We start from the raw sequence: 27,297 nt of genomic DNA on the forward strand, positions 1-27,297 counted from the left end.
CGCTTTTCCAAACGTTCCGAATATTGTCATGTCTTCCGGAAGGAGCCGCCCCCGTGGCAGTGGGCTGGACGTCGGGGAGCAGGCGAGGGCCGCCTCACTCAGGGACCCACAACGTGCCTGCCCCGCGCTCCTTCTTGCGGGCCAAGCCGCCGGCAGCCCACTGGCCCTGCGGCGTGTTCTCCAGGCTGCTGCTCTGGCCACGGGTCAGCCATGCCCGCCCAGGGCTCTCGCCTGGCTCCCGCTCCAGCCCGGCTGCCGGGCAGACGCGGAGGCGAAGCTGTAGCCACGGAAGAAAGCAACCAAATGGCAGAGGATCCCACCCACGAACCTGAGCTGGAGCCCGCAGTGGCCTCCACTAGTGCTCAGCGCTTGTCGGGAGGGAGCGGTCGACCGTGACTTAGAATGACTGATGTCTCCAGCGGGTGCAAACACGCAGGGCCCAGTGTCTTCAGACTCGAACGCCAACGAGGCATCAATCCCATTACCTCCGGCTGGTCCGTCCTGGGTGGTGCGGACCCCAAACGGCCCTCTGGCCTGGCCTGGGGCTTGGGGCCGTCACTCCCGCTCACGCCCCAGTGTCCTTATCTGCGGGACGGGACTAGCGAGCGTTCCTGTCTGGGAGGGTCAGCGTGCACAGAAATGCGACAGAGCCGGGCCAGGCGCAGGGTCCACGCTGATTCATCGCCTGGCATTCGCCTTACTCAGGACCTTTGGAAAGATTGTAAGACGGCAAATGCTCCCTAGGAAAACTCTGGTAATTACGGTGGTTGCTGAGTGGGCAGCCCGTGGGCCCCGCCGCTCCCTCCCTCCCTGTGTGCGGCCAGCTCGGTCCCCGCCGCCTCTCCCAGCCCGTGCACCCGCTGGCTCTGAAACCACCATCGTCCCCACGGCCGCCTCAGGGGGAGGCAACAGAGTCATCTATGGTCACGTCCTCAGTGATTGCCTACGACGCCTCTTCTCTGTTCCGTGTGTGCGTCCGGGGGGGCGCAGAAGGGGCTGGGTAACCAGGAGGAGGTGGGTCTTTAATGCCGCAGGTGCATGCTAGGGTAGCAGGGCCGTGCAGAGACGCAGGGACACCTCTGGCCTCTTGATGCCCTGTGACTGTGACCCCGGCCTTCAGCAGCCTATGGGGTCCGGTCTTGCCCCACTACCTTCGCATCTTACTCTGCTTCTGAGTCTTTGCTGTAACTCCGATCTGCTGAGAAATCTGTGCCAGGAGGTGCCTGCAGGCTCTGTCAGTGAAGCGTTGGCCTCCAGCTCAGGTCATGATCCTGGGGTCCTGGGATCGAGTCCCGCATCGGGCTCCCTGCTCCGCGGGGGGCCTGCTTCTCCCTCTCCCTGTGCCCCTCCCCCCGTTCATGCTCTCGCTGTCTCCCTCTCTCTTAAATAAATACATAAAATCGTTAAAAACACACACACACACAAAGAAAGAAACCTGTTTCAACAGGGAAATGCAAAACGGACATCGTGTATGGAGGAGATCGGAGGACTGACTCTCCAGTCAGGCTTGGGAGGCAGCGCACGAGCGGTCAGGACCCGCCCCACAAGCGCGGACTGGTGGCTGCGTGGCAGGAACACGCGTCCTTTGGAAACAAGAGACAAATAATGCACCAACAGCGACGAAGGAAGAATAGAGCTACACTTTGCCACTAATCCCTCGCAGATGAAGGTCCCACATGCAGACCGGGACCTTGGAAGTAGGAAGTTCTGAGTTGGTCCAGCGCCTCGGGATAAAGACGCGCAGACAGCGGCGTCGCACCCCGCGGCTCTGGGCGCGTGTCCTTACTGAGTTCCCGTGTTGTTTGTGTGGGATTCGCCTGTGCCCCGGGGCAGAGAAAACGGAATGGACGAGGGGTACAAGGTCACACCACGGAGGCGTTTCCGCTTCTGTTCTCAGCGAAGGTCACAGAGCACAAAGGTCACGTTAGCCGAGGCCCCCGGCAGCTTGTGGAGGAGCTGGAGGCAGGAGGTTCCAGACGTGGAGGGGCAGAAAGGTGCTCCTTCTTTTGGCTCTGCGGGTGCCGCCAGAAAGAAGAGCACCGAAGGCCCCCGCCTCCCGTTGGGAGTTTCGACCCAGGGACCCGTGGAAGGGCGGGGCGTCTCGGTCAGGCAGGAAGTCAAGGTGGCATCCTGTCCCCTCCTGTTCAGGTGTTCAGGTCCCTCTGGAAATGAAAACACAGCTGTCACCTTCTCTCACCCTTCAGGCCGACACCCCACCCTGAGACGGAGCAGGCACCCACATTTGGCCCCGAGTGAGCGTGGACAGGTCCCCGCCCTGCATGGGGGACACAGCTGGCCTCTGCTAGAGGAGGCCTGACCGGGGGTGCTTTCCCTAGCCACCACGTGGCCTTTCCAATGCTCACAGTGCCCAGGTTTGGATCAAAACAGGTTTGTTTTCTGGCCCCTGTGCAGAGCACAGTGGATGAAAGCAGGCAGTCCCGTGTCAGCGGATGACCGGGCCAATGTCCCTGGACCCGTGTGGGCCCTTGGAAGGCCCGTGGGAATAGTCAAAAGAAACAACCAAAAATGCAGACCTTTGGAGAAGCTCCCATGGGAAGGGAAGCCTCTTCTGGGTCTTCCCCTCTCCCCGAACATCTGAAGAGACTTGCTAAAGGGCGACTCTCACACTGGCCCTCAGGGGACCCGAGGCAGCCGGTGGTGGTGTCTCAGGCCTCCAGGAGGCCCCCAGCCGCCATCCGTGCGTCCCTCGTGGACGTGCTCATCAGGGCAGGGGGAGCACAGATCCAGGTGCGGGGAGGGGATGGAAGCTCTTTTTAAGCCCTCCGAGGTAGACACGGGCTCCCCACCGGCGCTTCCCCAGAGTCTTCCCTTGAAGGCCCGGTGCATCAGAATCGCCAGGGCCCTCACCACACACCCCCGACCACACGGGGCTCCTGGGGGTCCTCAGCGTGCACCTGTTTCCAGCTGGACTTTCATGACAACTAGCTTGGCGCGAGCACCGTCTGTCCCAGAGCGGGGCTGCGTGGAGGGAGCCCTTCTGCAGCCTCTGTGGGTGACCCCCCTTTCCTGCCCTCCATGCGCCGCTCCCACGGCCATCTGTACCCCAGGGGTTCTGCCTGAGAGGGGGTGGGGTGTGGGGGGTGCTGCTCTTGCAAACGTCTGTTCTCTTGTTTCCAAAGAGGTTGATGGGTTTGGGCTGAATTTTGTGCTTAAGGGTGTTACGTGTCCCTCAGGGGTGCTCCCCGGCTCACAAAACGAGAGCCAGCACGCGTTTCTGGAGAAGGCTTGCCTTCCAGCACGGCTTTGCCAGGGACCGGCCCCGGGGTAGGAACTATCCGAGCCTACAGAGGATGGACAGTGCGGTGGCACAGTGGGGCCAGGAGTCAGAACAGGCCTCAGCAGGGACGGGGCAGCCCTGACGCAGCTTTTCCTTCAAAGCAAAAATTCCCAGCGGAAGCAGAACACGACGTCCAGGGCCCAGGAGCGGCTTGATGCCTTCCCTGGTCTGTTGTTTCCGGTTGAAAGGAGCGTTTTACAAGGTCTTTGATGGAGGGAAAGGAGCTGCTGGAGAACCGCTGGGGGGCGGGGGCCGGGGGGGGGGGTGGGGGGGGCGGGGCAGGGAAGGGGGCGGGGCGGGGGCGGGGGAGGGTCGGCTTGATGAGGTTGTGAAACGGGTCCTGGAGCATCAGAGCCTCCAGGTGTGGGCTCCACAGCTCCCCGAGGATGCTTGTCCACTTGAAAATGGTTAACTTTATGTCACGTATATTTGGCCATAATTTTAAAAACAAAAGGCAAATCCCATGTTCTTTGAAACGAGGCCAAGGCGTGGTGTGGCTCAGCCTGGGAGGGCAAGTCAGCAAATGTGCACCGGGGGTCCGCAAGGTAGAAGGCCGCGCTGCTGGGGCTTCCTGTGCGGCCAGGCCCGCTGCCACTCCGGCCTGTCCCCCCCAGGGGAGGCCATCCCGCTCCCACCCCGTCAGCCTGGGGCACTCCCTTCTCCTGCCCGCCCTGCCCCGCACAGAGCCTTGCCTATGGGACTGGCCATGCTCACGTCCGACACCCAGAGGCCACAGGGCACCTCTCGCTGGACCAGCCCAGGCAGACCCGGGGCCACAGAGAAGGACGCTGGAGGCGAACGACCGGGACCAGCACCAGCGGCACCCACCTCCATCTGCTCGTGAATCCAGTCCAGGAAGGAGGTGATGCGCGTGTAGACCCCGGGCTTGTTGACGTCGGCACAGCCGATGCCGAAGCTCGTCGCCCCCACCAGCTTCCACACCCTCCGCTCCTGACACACCAGCGGGCCCCCGCTGTCGCCCTGGGTGGCGAGGAGAGACGCACTGTGGGGGTGTCCCTTGTCCCCCTCCAGGATCCACCCCCTTCCCATCATGAACCCGGCTCTGGGCTCACACCCCCGTCTCCGAGGACTCCCGCCGGAAACCCCGAACAGAGGAGTCGGCCCCCCAGGGATCGTCTCCCCAAGCTGTGTCCCTGCCAGATTCTAGAGGCGCTGACCCCGTGAAGGTCGAGGCAGATGGACACAGCCTCGGAAGCAAACTAGAGGGAGGGTCTGCCTGGCCGGTCTGGAACCCCGCGGTGTTGGAGTTTCGCTCACTGAGGCTCTGGAGGCCAGACTGGCCGGTCCCCACCCGCCTACAGCCCCCCTGTGCCCCCCTGCAAACCCCGAGAACCAGGGCTGGGAGCGGGAAGCACCCTGAGACCGCTCCTGCCGCCCGCACACAGGCAGAACAGGAGCGCCGGGTCACTGGGACACCGGCCAGAAAAGGGAGTGCTATCTTGAGCAAACGTCTTCCCCACACCCTGTAAATTTGCTTTTCAGCCAGTCACAGGGAAATGCTGGCCGTGGCCCGTCCCACGGGCTGGGTCACCGTCCAGAGCCCCCCTGCTGCTGGGGCACCCGGAGGTCCCCAGGGGCTCCTACCTGACAGCTGTCCACGCCGCCCTTCAGGTAGCCGGCACAGAGCATGGAGGGCGAGATGATGCCACCATACACGTCTCTGTGGTTGCAGATCTTGTTGGACAGCAAAGGCACGGCTGCGTGGTTGAGGACGGGGGAGCCGTCCCCTGTGTCAGAGAGAGGGCAGTACCTGCAAAGGGGCCCTGCTGGGAATTCAGGGCACCCCCGGGGCGGGGCCACACCCCACACTCTGGTGGCCGAGGAGGCCACTCCTGGAAGCGGCCAGCACGTGGTCCGCGGCAAGCTCCCCAATGAGCAGGCCGGGCAGCCCTGCTGCTTCACGTCTGGACCGTGCACTCCCCTAAAGTGGCCAACGCAGGAGGAGGTGGGACGGCAGAAGCCATCAGGGACCCCCCGGGATCCACCCCGGGCCACGCGCTCCACCCACACCGGCCTGTTCGGTCCTCAGAACAATCCAGGCTACAGAAGGGAAACGGAGGCCCATGAAGGACATGGGCTCCGGGGCCCGCGGAAACTTGGTATGGTCAGCAGAGAAGTGTCCTCCCAAAGGCGTCTAGGTCACCTTCCACGGCAGAAGGGCCCTGAGATGGGGACACGATCCTGGGCTGTCTGGTGGGTTCTTAATGGTACCACAGGCGTCAGAGCAGACGTGAGAGTGGGGCGGAGGTCAGACGGGGGTGGGGAACGGGGGACACTGCCTGGCCTGCTGTGAGGACAGAGGCAGGACCAGCAGGCAGCCCCTGACCCTAGAAAAGGCCAGGAAACGGACCCTCCTTCAGAGCCTGCAGGAGGGACCAGCCTGACCTCCGGACCATAGCCACCATGTTCCTGGGGTCGAAACCAGTGAGTCTGGTCTTGCTGCCACAGCAATAGGAAACGACACACCCACTCTTGGGTCAGCCCCACCACCGACCCGAAGGGATCCGCACCTCTAACCTGATCTGTTTGCAACCGGGTATCTTTACGCTCTACAGGCCAAAAGCAGGGCACACGTCTCGCACGTGTCAGCAGGAGGGTGCGGGTCCGCACTCCTCAAACCCACATTCTTAGAGTTCTCTGAGTGCGAGCCGCACACCGTCTTCTGCGCGGGCTTCTCCACTCCACCCACGCCCCACGTGCCCAGGACCACCGCCCAGAGCTCGGCTGAGAGTGCCGCCTGTCCCTACTTGCCCTGCAGGACCAAGCGAAGTGACAAACTAATCTTCTGACACCGCAAGTCCTGAGAAACAAGGTGCAGAGGCTGTGGAAGCCCAGACCTCCCTCCGTCCGGTCACGGGAGCCCAGGCAGGGGCTCAGCTCCCATCTCCCCAGGCTCCTCGCCCTCACGATGGCCACGAAGACGACGTCCTGCCGAGGGGCTGCTGCGAGGAGCCGGCAGTGTCGTACGGAGATGCCCAGCTCCGCACCAGTACGTGCTGGAGCGGAGCTCAACTGGTCCGTGGAGGAAGACTCCAATACGGACAAGAGGACACGGCTGGACAGGGGGACGAGACCCTGCCCTGGGGAAGAAGACCGACCCGGCAGATCTGGGGAAGCGCCGTGCGCCGGGGACATTCAGGGAGGGGGAGACTCCACTAATAAGCCTTAGAAGGAAAATACTGAACTTGCTGTACTGGGGTGAGTGGGACCCCCCCCCCCAAACCATGTTCACCTGCAAACTTAGCACGTGCCTTATTTGGAGTAGGGTCTTTGCAGGTGTAACCAAGGTAAGAACCTCAAGATGAGGTTGTCCTCATCTTAGGGTGGGCTTTAAGTCCAAAGATGAGTTTCCTTCTAAGAGAAAGGGGAGAGAGACTTGCCACACAGGACTGGGGGTGGGGGCACAGGAAGATAAGGCAGAGACTGTAGGGTTGTGTCTATGCCAAGGACGGCTGGAGCCATCGGCAGCTGCAGGAGAAGCCAGGGGCTGCTTCTTCACCCTTGGAGTCCCGGGAAGGAACCAGCCCTGAGACACCTTGATCTCAGACTTCTGGGCTCCAGAGGGAATGAGTCCTGCTGGCTAAGCCCCTCTGTTCGTGGAGCTTTGTTACGATAGCCAACGCCCCCCTTCAAGGAACTCCTACCTTTCCTACCAGAAGGAAAGGAATTGATGGAAAACCTCTGAGTGATGAGCACAGGGGTGCCCCACGCCGACGGAAGGACGGGCTGGGTTCCAGGGCATGCCCTCTTCTCACTAGGATGACGACTTCCCTTACGAGTGTAGACTAAGTTGCCGTACGTCTGCTTCCGCTAATGAAATAAGAGGTCTTCCAACCTCTCACAAGAGGAAAACTCCTCACCGGTTACAGACGGAGGCTTTCTGAATAAGCCTTGGGAGGGGTTCTCTGTGGGCTCCTTATGTGCTTTGCTAGCCCAGTGGGGAGGAGGAGGGAGAACCGCCGACGATCTAGTGAGCGTCTTCCCAACACGGGGTGTCCCCCGTGCTCCTTTCCTGTTTATTTCTCTCCGGGCAAAGTCTGCAATTTCGTGCCCCAAGACAAATAGAACCATGACTGACCCACAACCACCCTGCTGAGAGCGTGTGTCTGGCAGCAGACCCATACCCCCTGCCTGGGACGTGTGGCCTCCCCTGGGGACGCCACCCAGGGACATGAAGGGCAGCATGTCATGGTGGGCGTCCAGCCCGGGCCTCAGGCCTCTGGGCTCCCTGGACGTGGAACCTTGACTTCGGGTGACTGACCTCCATCCTCTGTGGCTCCCCATCCTGACGTCCAGCACATTTTTCCATCCGGAAAGTTCTCTTCGGAGTTGGGCAGGCAGACGGGCTGGATCGCGTCTGTTGCAGGGGAGACAGCAGCCTTGAACTCAGCTGAAGCACTCGTCCAAGAAAACAGTCAATGTCCCCAAAGTCCACCTCTCTGAGGAGCTCAAACGACCTCCCAAAGAAAGGTCAAGCCCTTGACTGGTCTGAAAGCTACAGGCAGAGTCAGATTGGGACCGAGGGCCCTAACCTGCCCGCTGCTGGTCTGGACCACACCGCGTTGCCATGAAACATCCCCTGGTGCCTGCTGTGGTCCTGCCTAGCCCACCTGGAGGCAAGAAGCTGGCCTGTTCCCGCGGGCGGCGTCACAAACACCCTCCAGCAGAGACAGGGTCACGGCTGCCGCGAGGCTGTCTCAGGAACACGGTGGGTGACGCGCTAAGCATTTCCGCACGGGACCGTAATGGAAAGACAGAGAAGTCGTCGGCACTCACCTAGTTTTATCAAAGTGCAGACTTCAGCCCCTCGTTTTTATAACCAAGAACCACTAATAATAATAACCAAATGTCACCGTTACAACTTCTCTTTGCTTCTCCAGAAACACGCATTCTAGAGCATTACAAGAGAACACTCGGGGCGCGGTGTGGTGAACACGTGGACCCTGGGCCAGGATTCCGCGGCATCGGAGCCCGTTCAATACGCCTGTGCCAACACTCCACGTGGCGTGTGCTGGGCAAGGCGAAGGGGCTTGGGTGTGCTTAAGAGTAGGGTCCTAATCCTTTGTCTCTGCAAGACGTTTGGAAGATCTATCCCATGTGCTCTGGTATAGAATAAGCTCCCGGGCAGGGAGGAACTCTGAGCCCACGGGGCCAGAGATCCCCCTTCTACCGCCTAGAGGCACCCCTGACCTGGCCTGGGCAAGTCCCTCTCATCTCCAGTGGCACCAGTAGGAAGAACGTGGTCCCAGCATGAACCGAGCTGACCAAAGTCGGACCACAGGTCTCTAAAATCAGATGTCCACAGAAGCACGGTGCACAACATAGGCAAGTCACGCGCGGGAACCGCGACGGGCACCTCCTGCGGAAGCTGAGGAGGTAAACGGACCCGGCGTCTCCGGACGCGGTAGCCCGATGTCCAGAACGCCGTCGAAAATTACGTGTCATACCAAGAACCAGGAAAACCACAACTTCAGTGAGGAAAGGTGATCCCCATGGCCAGCGGGGAAACGTGTGAGCCCCTGGAACCGCCCGGCAAAGACCGCCAAGGGGCTCCGGAAAATGGCTTCCAGGGGTGACTCCAAACTCTCCTGAGAGAAGAGAAAGCAGCAGAGCGGGAGGGAACCCCGACGTACCGCTGAAGGTGAGCGGCCCGGCCAGCTTCATGAGCGCGATGTCGTTTCCCAGCCTCTTGGGTTTGTACTTGCTGTGGTAGATGATTTTCTCCACCAGATGGGAAGGGGCGGGACTGTCCAGCAGGGACACCAGCCCCACCTGGATCGTCCAGGACTTGGGGAGATACAGGCTGAAATGACAAGGCGGAGAGTGAAGCAGGGGCTCCCCCAGAACGTTAACCCGGGGACCTCAAAGGACTGGAGATGCAGGGCCAGGCGGGTGGCAGAGACGGCCGCGCTCCCTGCCTGCGGATGCTCCGCCCTGACAGAGGGTCCCGCGCCCAGCAGGAGCAGAGACCCGCCCGAACAGCCCGCAGGCAAGCCTCGGCGCCTGCGTCTCCGGACTTCTCAGCGTCCCAGGGGTCCGTCAGAGCCCGTTCCCCGCAGAGCCCGTTCTCCGTCAGACAGCAGCCAAAACAGAAACAAAAACGGAGAATTCTCCTCTGTGCTTGGGAATCTTCCTCTGGTTTTTTCCCTGTGCTCAGGTCCCCCGAGACACGGCCTGGGACCCCGGTGCCCATGCGGCCGGAGCCCCCTTTCACTCTCGTGACCACAGCAAGCTCCCCGTTAAGTAGCAAGAGGGAAGCTGGTGGTTTCCCTCCGGGATGGAAGATTCAGCCCCGAGCTTTCTACCTTCTCTGTAGGAGTAGCAGGTCTGACATCCTTAGAATGACCTCGGGGTCACCGGTCACAGCCAGCAGCGAGAGCGATGGGTGCCCTCTGCGGGACAATCTGGCCGGCTTCCCGGCTCTCTGGAGCTGCTGCTGACCGCCGGAGCCGACCCCAGCCTAGCGCCCCCCCAGTGCAGGCCGGGGTGCGCGGGCGATGGGTACTCACTCATAGACACAGTGCGCGGCGGTGACAATCCACACGGGGGTGATGACGGAGCCCCCACACAGGTGGTAGCCCTGGAACTGAAGGCTGGCCTGCCACGGCCACTGCATGAGCGAGGACACGTTTCCACCCACGATGCGCGAGCTGTAGCCCGTTCTCAGACCACAGACTGCAGAGGGAGAAGGAGGGCCGGGGGTCGATCCCACAGACCTCTCTGGGGACCTGCTGCCACCGCCACAGACTCCCCCCACGCCCGTCGGCCTCGCAGAGCTCACAGCGCAGGGGGAGAGGGTAGGAGCAGAGGTAGGGGTGCAGGGGGAGGAGCCGGTGCTGGCCGCACCCTTCACCGTGAGGCCCGTGACCCCAGTAGGACCACAACTTGCCAGGTGTGTGGGAACCTTGTGCAGCCCTCTCCTCAGTAATGCAGGGCTCGTGGGCACCTGCCTGACTCCAGACCTCACCCCTGCAGTGTGGACACCAGGCAGGGAGCCCGGGGCTCTGACCCGCCTGGGCCCACTCCTCCTTGAGGTGGGCAGGGGGAGAAAGCGACAGCGAGTCAGGCAGCCGGAGCCACCGCGGTGACAGGGCCTCACGGACCATGGTCCTGTCTGCCGCTGAGGAGCAGCTCCGGCTGCCTCCCCCCTGCCCACGGGAGGCACACTGTCCTCCTCACTCAGGTGGGGTCCGCGGGGCTCCCCGCTGGCACCCAGGATGCGGGACCCCAGCAGACCCAGCAGGCGGGGGAGACGGAGTGCGCGAGCGAGCGCGGCTCCGGCTCCTCTGCCCTGCGAGATGGCTCACCTGTGCACTGCAGGGTGACCGCCCGGCCCGAGGCGCAGCCCTCCCTGAGGAACAAAAGAGGGGCTTGCGGTAAGTGCCGGCGGGTGAGCCCTTTTCCAGTCCTGGGGTCAAAGAAACACGGACTCTATTCCCGGGCAATTTTAGTCCGTATTTTTTTAAAAAATGCACGCGAGTGAGGTCACACATTCATCCCAAAACTTTTGGCCACAGTGCAGTGCTGTGCATGTGGCAGGTGACCGCTTCTGAGCTCTGCGCGGCTGAGGACAGGACGCGTGGGAGGGGCTCTATGACAGAAACATCACTGCCGTCGGCCGCAGGCCAGCTTCACCCCGGGCTTGGGCTTCTTCGCCGGCCCCTGGAGGACACAGAGTGCCCTTAGGGCAACGTGGCAGCCTCTCCTGGCGCCAAGTCCTTGCAGCCTGGATCACACTGCTGTCCCCTCGCCCTGAGAAATGACACATGCTGGCCCTTGCATGGGGGAGGGGCGCAGGGAATGTGCTCCGCTCACAACCCACCCCGTCCCTTTGTGACTCGCCCTGCCTGTAGAGCCCCAGTCCTCTCGTACGACCATGCAAGAAAACGGGGGCGTCACCAGACCAAGGTTTTAGGACCTAAGCGATGAGCTGTCCCCACAAATTGCACGTGGGTCCCCAAGTGGCAATCAATTACGGGATGGACAGACTGACAAGCTGTTGTTTCCCAGAGCGGAGGACACGCTCCTGGGGTTTAGTCCCACGTGTCAGGAAGAGCCTACGGGGACGGGACGCCTGACTGTAGAGGCAGGGGACACGCTAGGCTGAGGGTACCGTCACTTACGGGCGCCTCATCTCACCTTTCTCGTGAGTCCTCGGGGGAAACACGGAACGCGAACGGTAAACGTTACCGAACTTTCTAATACTTTCTAGTTTCCTTGCCCCTCCGCCCCGTCCGCGCACGCCCCTGCTGCCCACGATGAGAACAGCAGGACGCACGCGGTGCCCCTTCCTCCCCCTCTGTCGGGCCCCATCTGCCGTGCGGGGCTGGGTTCCCGCATCCCGCCTGGTGCTCCCTCCCTCCAGTCTAAGCGGGGCGGCCGAGCCCCCGCCTTGCATTGGGAGAATGACACTCTCGCAGCCCTTGGGTCCTCGCGGGGCCGTGCACGGCTCAGCAAAGCCCGCGGGGACGCTGTGCAGACGACCGCCCTGCCCGGCCGCTCACCTCGCGTACACAGAATGGTGCAGAGCTGTCACCTTGTCGTCGGGCAGGAGATGATTGATGGACGCAAAGTCCTCCCGGAGCCGCTCCTCGAGCGAGCCCACGCTGAGGGTGTCCGAACTCACGTAGCTGCAAGCACAGCGCAAACGCGGACCCGACGCGGGATGCACTCCGGGCGCCGAACAGCCAGCGCTCAGTCCCGGGGCTACCCGGGTCCTACCGGGCCATGTCGGTCCCTCCCCTCCATCCATCAGCAGCTCCGTTGCCGGCTTAGGAAGCCACTGCAGACCTTGTACTGTCTGGGCCCACAGACCACCGCGCCCCCACCCCACTCGCAAGTCTCTTGGGTCCTTGTGGGGCCCCCACAGCCCCTTGACCCACTGCAGGCTCCCGACATGTGCCAGGGAGACCAGTCCCTGTTGTAGCCATGCCCCACCTCCGTGCATCCAGCTGAACTGACCCTTCTTGGCCTGACACGAGCCCCAGACAGAGCAGAACACAGAACTCGGTGGAGGATTTTCGGGCGGGATCAGAGTGGGGGTGCCGAGCACCCAAGGGCCATAGGTCATAGGTCGGGGACAACGAAAGCCAGAGCAGGGCTGGGTGGGGGGGGTCCCACTGGAGAGAGATGAGCACAGAAGGAAAAGGCTCAGGGCGCCCCAGCAAATGATGAAAGTGTCAAGAAACAGGTCTCGAGAACAATGGTAAAGAGGCCATGGTCTTTAAAAAAAAAAAAATCAGATGATTGAGGAGTTAGGAGACGGGTGACAAGCTTCCTCCCCTTTCCTCACGGAACGAACGAGACACGAAGCAGGTGGTTGTTTCGCTCACGAGCACACCGGTTTCTCAAACAGGATTGCATCCCGCTACGGAGATGCTCTGGGCGGGGGGAGTAGATGCAGCCGAGGTTCCCAAAGTCTGGGGGGCAAGGGCCCTCCCAGCGCTGGTGGTGACGGTTCCGCCACCGACAGGGCAGGCGCTCGAGGATGAGCTCCCGAGACGAGACAGAGAGCTGTGGGACGCACGGGGCCTCCGAGGGCCACTCTGGGATCCCCAGAAAACGGCCCAGTCTGCAGGAGGTCGTGACCATCACAGCGGCCGGCTCTCCCAGGACGTTCCCGTGCGCCCGGCTCGCTCCGTCGCGCACCGCCCCCCACCCTTCAGAGCAGGTCCTGCTGTTGTCCCTGTGTCCGAGGCCGAGTCAGGGGACTGGGCTGAGGACCGGGGATCTAATCCAGGCCATCCTGCTTGACAGTCTCTCCCCTTTGGCTGCCACCACAGACAGCGGACATGGGATTCGGCCGGCAGAGATCAAAGAAGGGCTTTCGGGAGAGGAGCAGCAAGGAAAAGTCACTCTCGGAATGGCAGCGTCGACGTGGAGGGCAGAGCCGGTTCTCGGGGAGGGAAGCAGGCCGTGCTGAGGGGCCGCCTCGGGAAACGGCGTTGGCTAGACTCCCCCCGAGGGCGCACGCGGAGGGCGGGAGGGACCGTCTCTGGGTGGGCGGACGGGAATCTGAGGGAGAGGAGTCTCGGGGCCCTACTGCGTGGGAGAGGGGGCTGGGGGCTCAGGGGAAGGAAGGGGGAGCCTTCCGGGAGGGAGAGGGAGCTGGGGAGTAGTAGGGACACCCCAAAGTCCAAGAAAGGGCCCCTGGAGGGAACAGAGGTGCCTGGGGAAGCTTTCCTCGGTTCACAGAGGTGGTGGTATGTGTAGGTGTGCGCACAGGTGTGTGCGTGAGGTGTGTGAGTGTGCACGGGTGCGTGAGGCGTGTGAGTGAGCACAGGTGTGTGCGTGAGGCCTGTGAGTGGGCACGGGTGCGTGACTTAGTGTCTGTGCAGTGTGGGTATTGTGCATGCGTCCATACGAGTAGTGTAGCTGTGCGTGCGTGTGGTACGTGCGTGTGCGCGTGGGCTGCGAACCCCGTCTTCCCCGTCTGTGGGGCGTGCCATCCACAGCCCGTGTGTGGGGCTCAGCCGCTGTCCCCAGCTGGACCGAGCTGACTCCTGAATGCAGGCTGTCACGAGGTGAGAGGGACGTGGTCTAGGGACATGGGCTGGGGGACGCTGGGGTGCAACGGGCACCGGAGGAAGGAGCTGAGATATGCCCCACATCTGAACATCGAGACTCCCTGGACTTCAAGCGGTTTCCGGCTTTGATGCCGGGGTCGGGGGACTGGGCAAGGACACGGGGACTCGGGCACCAACGCCCAGGAGCGTGGGAACACAGAGAGCTCACTTTGAACCCGGAGCCAAGAGCAAAAGGGGCTGGGGTGCCGTGGTGGGAGGCCACGGAGGGCAGCGTGCTCGGGGGTCCGAGGAGGGGCCAGCAGAGAGAGGTCAGACGTGTGTCCCCTCAGTGCACAATGTCCCGGGACAAAACCAAACACTGAGAAGTGAAGACCCCGCTGCCAGGCCTGTCCCTTCGACATCTTTCCAAATAACTGTTGGGAGGGACTGAGCTTTCACTATATGGTGGGTGTTTCCAACTTGGTCCTTTGGGGCGCCTTGGAAGTGTGCGTGACCGCCTGGGGTCCGCCAGCACCCGGTGCGTGGGGGCCCTGTAGGTGCCCTGTGGCTGCAGCCCGAGCCGCTGGGGGCTTAGTCTTTGGCTCGGAAGTTCCTTGTTTCCTGTGTGCATCTGGGGTCTGGGGTCCTGTCCCGACCATGAGACGCCCCCAAACATGTCCCTTCCCATGTGACCCTGACAGAACCACTTAGCGTGCGAGAGCCTAGTGTGTGCACCGGGGGATCAGGGATGATACCGAGGTTGGCGTGGGGGTGCGCTGTGATGGTGGGCAGCGGCACCCCATCCATGCCCCCTAAAAGGAGGCTCTCTCTCCCCACCACAATCAAATGCTTTACCCATCCGCGGGAAATGTCCTTGAAGTTACCTTGGAAAGCCCAGCTGGGCACAGGCGACGTTAGCGTGGTGACCTCTCCAGTCGTCAGAGCACACGGTCCTCCAGGCAGCAGCTGTGAAAACCTGCAGCACGGCACTCTGGCCGCTCACACGGACTGCCCGGTGCACGGGAGGAAGGGTCTGTGAGCCGCCCACGGGGCCTGAGCATGGGCGCAGAGGTCTCTCTGCAGCTCGCTCAGGTCCCCGCCCTGCTGAATCGACCTGCCCCTCCCCCGAAGCACCCCCACCCTGCGGGGCCACCCCAGCTCCTACGGCCTGGACCCCGAGCTCTCTCCCTTCCACCCCTGTGTTCTCCCCAACCGAATTTTGGCCCCAAGGGACAGCCCCCGCTTTGCTCCCAGCTCAGCCGGCCCTGAATGCCAGGGGATCCCGCTGAAGGACGTGACTTGACCGCGGCATGGATCTGGGCCCATGGATCTCACTGCCCAGATGGGTAGGTCCGGTTCGGGGTGTCCTACAGGAGGGGCCTGGCCTTACCGCACCGGTACTCGTCCTCCCCGTCTCTGCAGTCGGAGACCCCGTCACATCGAGCCGTCAGGTCGATGCACTTAAAGGACGAGCGACACCTGTACTTTCCGGAACAGTCGAAGTGGACTGGGGAGAGGGGAGGACCAGGGTGTCAAGGACGGGCCGGCTTCGTCAGTGCACAACACTAACCACCATCCCCAGGCCGCCAGGCCACGAGCGTGGCCGCTTTCCTTCAGCCCAGTTTCTGTCCCAAATCCCAGCGGGTGGAGCTGCTATACCCCAATTTGGCTCAGTATGTGGCCTCGAGCCCCAGGTCTGGGGCTCAAGGTCAAGAGAAAGTGCATGGCTGTGGGCCGACTGGCTGAGCCAGCTGAGCAGGGGGTTCTGAGTGAGGACGCCTCGGCCCCCCGGTCCACCTCCTGTCATCTCCGACCCTGGGGGAGAAGAGACGGGACCGGGGACCCCACAGCGGAGCCAGGGGCCGGTTATTTGAAAGAGAAGAGGAGACAGTGTCCGTATCAGAGCCGCCCGAAGGACTCACTTTCTCGAAAGTCACATGAACCTCTTTTTAAAATAGCAGGTAGGCGTGGCCCAGCGTGAATGGCCTCCTTGTCTCCTCCTCCCGGCCCCGCACCCCGGCCCGGCCCACAGAATCGCATTTCATCAGCTGCCTCTCCACACTTCTAACTGGGCAGGCTCCTTGGTGACAAAGCCCCGAGCACGGCCAGCAGCCCTACCCCCACCCCCCGGGCCCCAGTGGGCTCCACGTTCAAGCAGGCAAAGAAAACTCCAAGTCTGCAAGCCCCAGAGATTCTGGTCTCCAGTAATTAAGGCTGGGGGGCAGCGCCCCGCCGGTGTGGGCCGTGGGGGGCTCATCAAAGTTTCAACACCTGGACAGGCATTGGAGAGCCCACTGAATAATGAATTGTACTCACTGCCCAGCCCGATGGCCAGCGCCAGTATCAGGGCAATGACCCCAATGACGATGATGGGGAAGAAACGCAGTGGCAGCAGGGACAGGATCTGCGCCGCGACCGCGTCTGCGTCTGGAAACCGACAAGGGGGTGGGGGTGGGGAGAGCAGAAAGCGGCAGAGCGGCGGATTTGAATAAGATAAAACTTGAAATTGAGCTATTCGGCCCTCCTCCCCTCAAAGCAGAGAATGTTCTGGCCCAAAGAAAGTCGCCGTAGTTAGAGCGAAGGCCATCTATCTGGGGACACACCCTCCAGAGCCCCAGGCTCTCCACCCCTGACCCAGCTGAGACCGTCCCGGGTTAGGGGATGGCGTTACTGACCAAAACGTGTCCCCCACCCCCCGCCCCATCCACCCTGCGGTATGTTGAAGTGTGGACCCCCAGGACCTCAGAATATCGTCTTATTTGGAAATGGAGTTTTTACAGGGGCTGTCGAGTTAAAACAAATAATCGTGTGGGTCTAATCTCATCTCACTTGTGTCCTTTAGAAAGGGGACATTTGAACCCAAAACAGACATGCCCAGAAGGGAGTGGTGTGAAGAGACACAGGCAGGACACCATGTGAAGGTTCAGGCAGAAAGGGGGGTGACAAACCTACAAGCCAAGGAACCGCAGATGATCAGCAAACACCAGAAGGAGGGTTTCCCTGTGGGTTTCAGTGAGAACACAGCCCTGCTGGCACCTGGGTTTCGGTCTTCTGGTCTCCCGAACCATGTGACAATAGACCTGTGTTCTTCTAAGCCACCTAGTTTGTCGTCCTCTGTAGTACAGGGGGCAAGTGGAGCCCAGGTGCCCAGAAATGCTTTCCCACAGAGGACAGTGACCTGTACGGGTGACCCATAAAACCCAAACAGGGTTCTCTGAGAAGACGGAGGGCTGGGACCTCTAAGATGGTCACAAGGTGATGTAGCAGCCCGTTCTCCGTGAGTCTTGAGCATGGCAACACAGACAACCTTGTCCCAGACCGTCTCTCAGAGGATGCTTTGCAGAACAAGCAGCCTTCAAAGACAGAGATGACATCTCTCTCCAGAGCAAGGAGCAGGCCTGCTTACTTTCTGGCTTAACAAATGCAATGTCTTCCTTTGGGACAAATTGTGTACAGGTCAGCTTCCAGTTCGTTAAGAAAGATTTGAGTTGGCCTTGGTTCTGGGTTCCTTTGTGTGCTACAGACCCCCCCACCCCCACCCCGGGCATGCAGTGTGTCCCTGGGCTATTCCACGTCACCTTCATGGGACTTGGCAGGCACGGGGAACTGACTTGAACAGGACGCACGTGCCGTTCATGCCGTAATAACATCCTCCATGTCTGAGCTGGGAGTCTCTTGTCTTCTGCCAGCATCCACCAACTGGGCGGGCTGACTTATTAGCTTGCAAGTAAGGTAAACCCCAGACCTGTCCCAGCTCTTGCCGAAGAACCAGGCAGATGGGATGCTATACAAGCATTACGATGCCCAAAATTATGAGCATCTGTGAGCAACTAGGAGAATTTCCATCAGCACTTTTATTCCAAGGAGAACAAGCCATGTCCTGCAAATTATCTCACCAGACCTGAAAATACATCCATGCCACGGTCGTCCCCACGTACACTGAGGAAGGTGGGAATGTGGGAGGGGGAGACGGCTTTCTTCACAGCACGTGGTTACTCGCGACAGAACATCCCTTTCTCTCCTACCCTAGTCTTAGAGATGTTGAGCTGAGAGATCTCCCACGGAAAGCTTCAGAGATCTCCCCCTGCCTGTCTTTGGAAACCCAGAGCTTCACCCTCTCGCAATGAAGGGTGTGCTTATAAAATGGCCAATATCATTCAGGGCTACTTGAAAAGGAGGGAATTTGAAGACAAAAATGGGGGGAAGGAGGGGGGAGAGGAGAGGAAGAAGAGAAGAGTAAGAGAAGGAATGAGGAAGAGGGAAGGGAGAAGCGATTAAGGAGAATAAGAAAGGCACGTGCTCCGTGGCCTGACGGATTCAGAATGAAGAGGGCGAGGCAGATGGCAAGGTCTTGTCTTGGCCAGGATGAGTAGGCCGTTTGCTCTGCAGCTGTGTTCTCAGAGCCTAGACCAACACCTGGTGCCCAGCAGTCCTTGATGAAGACCCCTGACCCTTGAACAATGCAGGTTTGAACTCTTTGGGTCCACTCACACGTGGATTTTTAGTAGTTCCATGTATTTTCTCTTCCCTAAGATTTTCTTTTCTCTCGCTTACTTTATCGTAAGAACGCAGTGTATAATACATGTAACACACGAGATACTTGTTAGGTGAGTGTTTGTGTGATCAGGAAGGCTTCTTGTCAATCAGTAGTAGGCTATTAGTAGGTAAGTTTTGGGGGAGCCAAAGGTTATACGTAGATTTTTTACTAGGTGGGGAATCAGCAACCTAACCCCACCCCCGTGTTGTCCAAGGGTCAACTGTATCAGTAAATTGCATGAATGGCTGACATCGTGAGAACGGAGGTTGTTTTATCTCAACAGGAGAGACCAGTTCCCTTCAGGACAACCAATTCGTGGTCTTGGGTTAACAGACCAGTCTCTTCTTTACAGCCTTCCCCACCCCCGGAAGCCTGAACCAAATTAAGAACTCTCCTTCCCGAGAACCCACATTCCCTTACACTTTAAAAATCTGCAGGAACCCCAAGAATGACTTCTTATCACTCCAACTGCTGTGTCTAAGAGTTAGATTCAGGAAATTCATCCTAATTATAGACCCAAAGATTGGTACTCGGTGAGAACCTTTGTATCATTCACATTTGCCTCCTTACAGGTGTCCTGCCATAGTGTCCTGTGGTGTCACCATGGCCCCGCTCCCCCTCCTTGTTCTGTCTTTGAGGGCATGAATGAATGGATTGAAAGCCAAATGCATAGCACTTCCTCAAAAAAGAAATGCAAATGATCGACACGCAGGAAAAAAACCTTCACCCTCTCTGGAGATTTGAAAAACTGCCAACCAAATGTAATGACATCTCAACCTCACAATATTTATTATGACTGCGGTTAGGGCATCCCCACTGCAGTCCAAGGTGAAAGGAAATGGACCTTCACTTAGAGTCAGTCAATAGGTGTGTATGTTGCATAAACTTTTTGAGAGTCAGATGGCAATTACGAACCAAAAGTCTTGAAAATGGGTGGAATTTTTGACCTAGTAAGGCCACTTCCAGAAATTTATGTTAAGATGTCATCGTTGATGTACATAAGTTTCTATCTACATGGACAGTCAGAGAGGGGATGTGTATGATACTGATGCATAGGAAACAGCCTGAACGCCCCTCAGAAGGAACTGGTGACAAAACACGTATAGCGTTAGTTCCATGACAAGGAAAGGGGGTTGGCAAACCTCCTCTGTGAAGGACCAGATAGTAAATATTTTAAACTTTATGGTCCATACAGTCTTTGTTGCTACTGCTCAACTACTATGGCATGAAGGCAGCCATAGACAATTGCTGAAATACAAATGTGTCTCTGTTCCAATAAAACTTTATTTATAAAACCAAGTAGTGGGCCACATGGTCATCAGGCCATAGTTCACAAACTCCTAAAGAATATTTAATTATTTAATGCCATGGAAAGAAGAACATGATACTGTTTCATTTGGAGGGGAAAAAAGCTTCAAAATAGAATATTCCACTTCCAACAGACAATACAGATAAGAAGATCAGAAAAAGGCAAGAAATCCAATACTAAAACACAAATTGGGTTATTTCTGAGTAATGATAAAATTCTGAGTAACTTTAAAAAAAATCTCTTTGCTTAACTGTGTTTTCTAAATTTCTATAATGAACAATACATTGCTTATTTATTTAAAGCACTACTGGATTCTCACTCCTGGAAATTAATCATGAAGAAGTGAGAAATCAGAAGTGAATACGTACAGTGTTATTCACGCTTGTATTATTTGTACTATGGAAATATTGGGAACAATTATATGTCAAATGATGACTTTTAAATTACGTGAATTACACATCTACTTGATGGAATGTTGTGATGTTATAAACAAAAGGCATTTACAAAAACCAAGTAGCACCTGGGAAAACGCCTGTCTATACCTATCCATCATGATACACCTAATGACACTAGGTCACGTGGGGGGTTCCTAGTCATCCGCAAGAATGCATACTTACGGGCAAGAACGGGAAGAGAATGAAGACAAACAACCAGGTAAATCTTGGAGGTCGGATGATAGCAGGGTATTTTTTAAATTTACATTTATGCTCACTTTTTGAGCTGTACTTTTGAATAGTGTGTCCTTACCCTTACTTAAAGCCTGTCTTCCCACCTCCCATTTCTCCACAACCTCCATTGCCCAGAGGGTCTAAAAGGAATCATTAGGGCGGCCCCCACTCCATGCTTTCTGGAACCTCAGCCAGATCCCCTCAGGTGTCCCCCTTCCCAGCCCCCGAGGTCAGCATTCCTGACTGCACCTGGGAGCAGCGAGCCACGGCGTACTGGCTCACCGGGACGAGTCCCACATTTGAGACCGACGTGTAAAACCATTTCTCCCTGTTGCTCAGAGCAGCTCTTGTCTTCTGCGGCTGGATTTTAATCGAGGCATCAAACACCTTCGGCAATGCCAGGCTTACTTTCAGTTTCCTGGAAGAGCTGATGGTTCTCAGGACTCCCTGGGGGACTCAGAGATTCTCCAGCGGGACCTGACCCCTCTCTCCCAGGGGCAACTGGAGCCTCCATTTCTGAAAACCTCCCCCCAGAGAATGCAAACTTCTGTCTCCAGGAGTTGGCAAGGGGCTGACCAAGGGGATGCCCCCATCTAATGCTCCCCCCTCTCCAGGGCTCCATAAACCCAAGGAAATGCAAGCAATCGGTGTCCCTCTGAGGAAGAACACTCGGGACACTTCCCCAAAAGTCACACCACGTTCCACCTACCTGGTACAACAGGACTTATTTTCAAATCCTCAAGTCCAAAAAGTGATCTGAAGGAGAAGGGAGCCTCCGCCGCGGGCGGGTCGTTTTCCCCCATGGTGACTATCTCAGGACCTCTGAGATCCGGCTCTACCTCCACCTCCTTCACCAAGAAGAACAGACAGCATTTGCTCCTGTTTGCATTTTTAGCGTCAAGCGTATCTTTGTCACGTTAAATCTTTGTAATCCAACAATCCCCATAAAGCACATTCGGTACCGATAGATCAAAACTCTTTGTCCAGGGAGAACAAATTCTTTTCATGAGCCACAGCAGGTCACAGAGAAACTTCCAGTTAACGCCGAACTATGAACTTAATTCTGCTAAAATAATGACTTTCTCACTGTGTATTCTACCGATCTTAAAATCAAAGGACTAGCCGTCTTCAGAGATATCCCCTCTTACGATTTAGAAATTACTGCAGCATTATTTTTCAGAAGATAAATCACTTTCAAAGCACTTTCTTTCTTTCTTTCTTTTTTTTGTCATTGTTCTTTGTCCCATATAAACTCAACCCTTTGCCTGCACCTGTGGGACACCTATTGTAACCATAAGAAGTTTCTTATACTCACAGTGTCCACGCCCAAAAAATGTAGATGACACCAGGGAGGGGACAGTCACCCACAGTATTTGTAGTTTCCCATAAACACAGCCTTTCCCTGGCTCGCACAGACATGACCTAGTTAAGGATGAGAGTATCCATGCCCTCTGGGTGCCCAGTCCCCCACACAGCAAAGGGGGGAGCAGCTAGGCACCTCTGGCTCGCACCAGCTACACTGGGGCTTTGTTTCCTCCAAGAGAATTGCACCTGTCGCAAAGCCAGAGAGGTCAGAAGCCTCCGAAAGTCATTCCTGCGGCTCTAAGAGGGGCGGAGTGAGCGAGGAAATGGCGGAATGTTCCCAAGTAAAGCCCAACTCACCTTCCCAGTTCATCAGTTCTTTGGGAACCTGCTTCCTTAAAGGAGGTTCCAACAGTCACATAAACATAGATCCTTAAATCACCCCTTTTAAATTTCTGTTTACTGGTTGCAGTGTTGGAGATCCAACAGGAAACTACAAAGCCGTTTAAGGCAAACTCTCTCTTCACGCTGGTCCAGGCAGTCTTAGGAAAATCGAAGCAAGGATTATGCCCTATAAATATTTATTTCCTCTCCACCTCAAAAGTGGCTCTGAAGAGAATCTTCGAAAACTAGTAAATACACACCTGCCATTTTTGCTTCTGATCCCTGCGGACACTTGCCGCGTACTATCAGCATGTGGCAAATGACGCAGCCTAACTTAACGACCAGAGTAAGGACAAGTGGTAAAATGCTTTCTGAAACCTTGAACCTAGGCACGGAAGTCCCTTCCCGAACGGTCCGTCCTTGGTCTGCTTCAGAACACGCGGCAATGTCGAGAAACCTTCTCTCAGAAGCATGACCTCTCCCCGAACCACTTTACTCACCATTTCTGGGGCTGCCATCATTAAAAGCAGAAATATTTTCCTTTTTCATTATAAAGGCCAGTGTGATGGTAAGCAGGCTGCCAACAGGTTCTTCCAATCGGGAAATACTTCCCCAAGTCACTCAGCCTTGTCGACTCAATCATCGCAAGTGGCAAATGGTATGATCGCAGGCAGCTGTGTAACCCGACCTGGATGCGGCTATCGGGTGGCCGTGGCCGTCCGTGGGATGACTGCAGAGACCAGAGAGGGGAAAAATGTGACCTGCCTTTAATTAGTAAGCAAGGTAAGCGAACCTTTTCAGAAACTACACATAAGAGAGTCTTTGGAACACAGATTCTCCTTTTATAAAAGAACGGATAGGTCCTGCCCAGTGCTGAGCCAGCACAGCAAGAGAGGCAGGCAAAATGCCAGCTCGGGGTGGGGGGGTTCTCCGTGTGATTGAGTCCAAGCTTAGACTCACAGCTGCTCTGGAGACCAAGGAGAGGGAGCCCAAAGGTGTTCTCACAGCACTCGATAGAGACTAGAGACACTTTGCACATTCTGTAAGGGGCCTCTCTGTCCTTAGGGATTTCTGCACACACAACACAGCTTTAAAATGTTTGATCAGGAGAGAGCATAGCCCCGCTGCTGTGGGGACTGAGCCCCTTTGGAAGTCTGGTGGAATAGAGCTAGATGCATTCATTGATTCACCAAATATTGATGGGCCATCTGCCATGAGCCAGGCACTCTAGACTCACAGCAGATGGCAGAGGGGACAAAGCCTTCACCTGTGGTCTCAGGTGATGACAGATGCTAGGAAGAGATGAGGCTGGGAGGGGCTTAGAGAGTGATCAGACAGGGGGGTGGAGGAAGACTTCTAGGAAGAAGTGGTATTTCAGTGGAGACCTCAATGATGAGATAAAGTAGGTCTTGTGAGCTAGGAGGGGAGACTGTTTTAAGCCCAGGACCATCAACTCCAAAAGCCTGGAGAATATGAGCTGGGGATCAGAAAACATATATGCTTGCAGATCGGCGGATCATGGAAGGCCTGGACCATTGGAAGGACTCTGATTTGGTTTCCGTATGACGAAAATCCACCAACGATCTGAGCAGGGCAAGGTCAGTTCTGTGCATGTGTACAGAGCATAGGGACAGAGGTGAAGTCACAAGAAGCCAGCAGGAAACTACTGAAGACCTGGGCCCCCATGGTAGTGACTTGGACCAGGATGCTGGTGGTGCAAATGGAGAACAAAAGCGGGTTTGGGGGTTGATTTTTAAAGATAGAGTGGGCAGGATTGGCCAATGGCAGCTATAGCCAGAGAGATACATTCAGCCAGTTGTGGTGTGACTCAGTTTTGTTTTCCTACCTCTCAGCACCTGTGCATGCACATCTCAATGTTTTGGGATGTAAGACCGGGAATATTTCAAGCTCACACACACCCCCTTCACATCTTTGCTAACGACTCTCTCCAGTCCTTGAACAAACATTTGCCCTCGAAGACAGGGATAGGAGACTTAGAACTCAATTCTTTCTCTGTTTTCACTGGAGTGCTGTAAGCAATGTGCCAATGGAATATCACTCTCAGAGGACAGTCTAGAATGTACACTCATGGCGTCTGGCACAGGGATGAGTGTGTGATGAGGCTCCAGGCGCACGGTTGAGCTGGTCATAAACTAAGGTGATGGAACAATACTGAGTAGACAGGTAGAAAACCAGAAACAATCATGAATTCACATATGTCGTATTAATACATTAACAGGTTAACATCTTGGATATGTGTCAAATGAGGTCAGTTTGCTAAGGTAGAGCAGGGAGTTGACCCATGATGATGGCTGAACTTCTATGACCATGTAGGAGCTCTCAGAAAGCTCACCTACAAGTTGATTTCATCAATCTCAAAACACAACTTTAAGGAAAGAGAAATCATCGTACCTAGAACTGGCATTCACCAAGGTGGTGTCTTGCGTGGTCTTGGTTTGGAGGTACGAGAAGGGGAGGGGAACCCCTAGGGGTCCCCTAGGAGCTGTGAAGATTTTGTAACCATTGGCACACAGCTTGAGTTCCAAGCATTGTATCAGTTTCCACCTTTTTATTTATTTATTTTTTTAATTTGAGAGAGAAGGAGAGAGAATATGAGCAGAGTAAGGGGCAGGGAGTGAAAGAGGCTGATGTTGGGTTCCACCCCAGGACCCTGGGATCATGACCTGAGCTGAAGGGGACACTCAACCAACCAAGCTACCCAGCCCCCCTCAGTCTCCACCTGGATCCCATTGGTGAGAGAAGGAAGCTTTGGGAGTTGGCCCCAAGACGTGTCCATCAAGAAGGTTTTGTCTTTCCACTACTCGTCTTGGAAGATAACTTTTCAAGCTAAGGAAAAGGGATGAGGCTGGATTGGTCATTTCCTGGCTTACATAAATAAAATTTTTAAAAGAGAGAGAGAGAAATTTGTATTTTAATATGTTATAAAGATAATTGCTCAGAAAGTGATTTACTATTGAGAAAAGAAAAATATGTTTGAGTGGAGGCTATATTCCAGACCCCAAATCTACTTTTTTTTTTTTCTGGTCACAGGCTTTTTCTGCTTTGAGACTTTCAAATTTGAGCTATTTGTTATGAAATTATTTCATCTTTTTAATTCCTCAAAGAAGAAGGATATTAAAAAACATAATTAACTTATGTTTAAAGATAAAATATTGAACGATTTTCCTCTGAAATGCAGAATACAGGGAGATGCACTGTCCAGAAAGATACCATATCTACTCCACAACTGGGGTCCGAGCCAGTGCAATAAAAGAAGAAGAGGAAAAAGAAGAGGAAGAAGAAGGAGAAAGAAGGAAGAATAAAGAAGAGGAGGAAGAGAAAAAAAGAAGATAAGAAAAGGGAAAAAAGAGAGGAGAAGGGAGTCGGGGGAAATTGGAAGGGGAGGAACCATGAGACTATGGACTCTGAAAAACAATCTGAGGGGTTTGAAGGGGCAGGGGCGGGAGGTCGGGGTACCAGGTGGTGGGTATCAGAGAGGGCACGGATTGCATGGAGCACTGGGTGTGGTGCAAAAACAATGAATACTGTGACGCTGAAAATAAATAAAAAATAAATTAAAAAAAGAAAACTAGAAAGGAAAAAGAGAAATAAAAAGAAATTTTAAAAGTAAAGAATACGTACTGGTAAGGAAGAAATAAGTGTATTATTCATCGACACAACTCCTTTTGTACATAGAATATTTTTTAAATTCTAGAGATTGGTTACTGGAATTAATATGTAAGCCCAACAAGACATTTGGATGTAAATTAAATTAAAACAATGTGAAATCAATAGTATTTTGAATCACCAGCAACAAAGAGTATGAGTATGAAATTGAAAAAAAAAACAATTTACAGTGACATTGAAAATGATCAAATACTTTAGAATAATCTAACTCATATGGAAGACATCTACACAGAGAATTACACAACAGAATTGAAAGAAAATCTGATAACTCTATTCCAGGAAATTTAACAACTTGGATAAAATGATCAAGTTCCTTGAAAAACAACTTAATGAAACCAATGCAAGAAGAATATTCTTGTATCTATTTAAAAAATTAAATCCATAATTTAAACCTTTCTTAAAAAAATTCTAGGCCCAGATGACTTTACTGATACATCTTTTCAAACATTTAAGACGTTACACCCGTCTTACAAAAACTCAGAGTATCAGGAAAGAGGAAATATTTCCTAACTCATGTGTGAGGCCAGAGTAACACTGACCCTTAGGGCGACCAACTCTCCTCATTTGCTAGGGACTGAGATGGGGTTTCCTAGAATAGGAACTTTCAGTGTTGTGACCAGGAACTCTTCGGATTATCGGAATGAGTTGATCACTCTATTGCCACCAAAACCTGACAAGGAAATTATAAGAATGGAAAAGAACAGGCCATGCTAATTAACAAGCACAGATGCCAAAAATTCTAAATGAAGTATTAATAGATTGATTAATATCTACACAGGATAACATGATCAAAGCTTTATCTTAGAAACCAAGGTTGATTTAACATTCCAAGTTCAATTGGAATAAGCTACCTCATTCGCTGTATAAAGAAGAAAAACAACACGATCATCTCAATAGATGCAGAAAAAGCTTTTGATAAAATTCAGTACCCATTTTAACGAGTTTTTAAAAAAAAAAAATCTCAGTGAATTAGTAGTAAAAAAATTATTTAATATAATAAGGGGTACCTACACTAAACTTATACTCAGCCTGTCACTGGAGATCTTTGCCACAGTGATATGGCATGGAGAGGAAAAAAAAGTTGATAAATATTAAAAAGGAAGGGGGAAATTGGCATTTTTTGAAGATGAAAACTAACTAAGTACTTAAAAATCAAAAAGAATCTACAAAATATTAGAATTAATAAGTGATCTTGGCCAAACTGTTGGATGTGATGTCAATATATGAGAATCAATAATATTTCTATATTCTGACAACAAATGGAAATAGGAATTTTTTTAAACTACAGCAACACATAGGAATAAATTTGGTGATGGAAGTACAAGACCCTGAAGCCACAAAACACGACTAAGAGAAAGTAAATAGAGAGATATACCATATTCATGGAAGGGAAGAATCAATATTGTTAAAACTGACCCATAGATTCAACATAATCCCCCACAACCCCAGCAGGCCTATGTTTGTTGAAGATCAGCATGCTGTTTTTATGTTCTTAGTATTCCTTCTCTTTCCTTTGTAATATAAATTTTATTGAGGTTTAATTTACACACCCAATCTGAGGGTTTGGTCCCGTCGGTCTTGAAGAC

At 55.0% G+C, this 27,297-nt stretch overlaps 1 protein-coding gene across 2 annotated transcripts; it reads right to left on the reverse strand.

The window, feature by feature from the left end:
* Positions 1–1,422: 1,422 nt before the first annotated feature.
* On the reverse strand, positions 1,423–21,156 carry TMPRSS3 (transmembrane serine protease 3). 2 transcript variants are annotated; one of them, XM_059165306.1, is made up of 12 exons: positions 21,048–21,156; positions 16,141–16,251; positions 15,215–15,331; positions 14,709–14,832; positions 11,824–11,949; positions 10,627–10,670; positions 9,829–9,994; positions 8,953–9,122; positions 7,581–7,676; positions 4,904–5,046; positions 4,127–4,279; positions 1,423–2,162 (listed from the first exon to the last, which is right to left on the reverse strand). In XM_059165306.1, exons 1-12 carry the CDS (start codon positions 21,139–21,141, stop codon positions 2,145–2,147), a joined length of 1,362 nt encoding a protein of 453 aa, XP_059021289.1. In that variant the 5' UTR covers positions 21,142–21,156; the 3' UTR covers positions 1,423–2,144. The 2 variants fall into 2 exon arrangements, with proteins under 2 accessions (XP_059021289.1, XP_059021288.1); XM_059165305.1 differs by lacking the exons at positions 1,423–2,162; positions 4,127–4,279; positions 4,904–5,046; positions 7,581–7,676 and having other exon boundaries at positions 8,380–9,122; positions 21,048–21,141.
* Positions 21,157–27,297: the final 6,141 nt, after the last annotated feature.

Source organism: Mustela lutreola, chromosome 2, assembly GCF_030435805.1.
Source record: "Mustela lutreola isolate mMusLut2 chromosome 2, mMusLut2.pri, whole genome shotgun sequence".
NCBI classification, from domain to species: Eukaryota; Metazoa; Chordata; class Mammalia; order Carnivora; family Mustelidae; genus Mustela; species Mustela lutreola.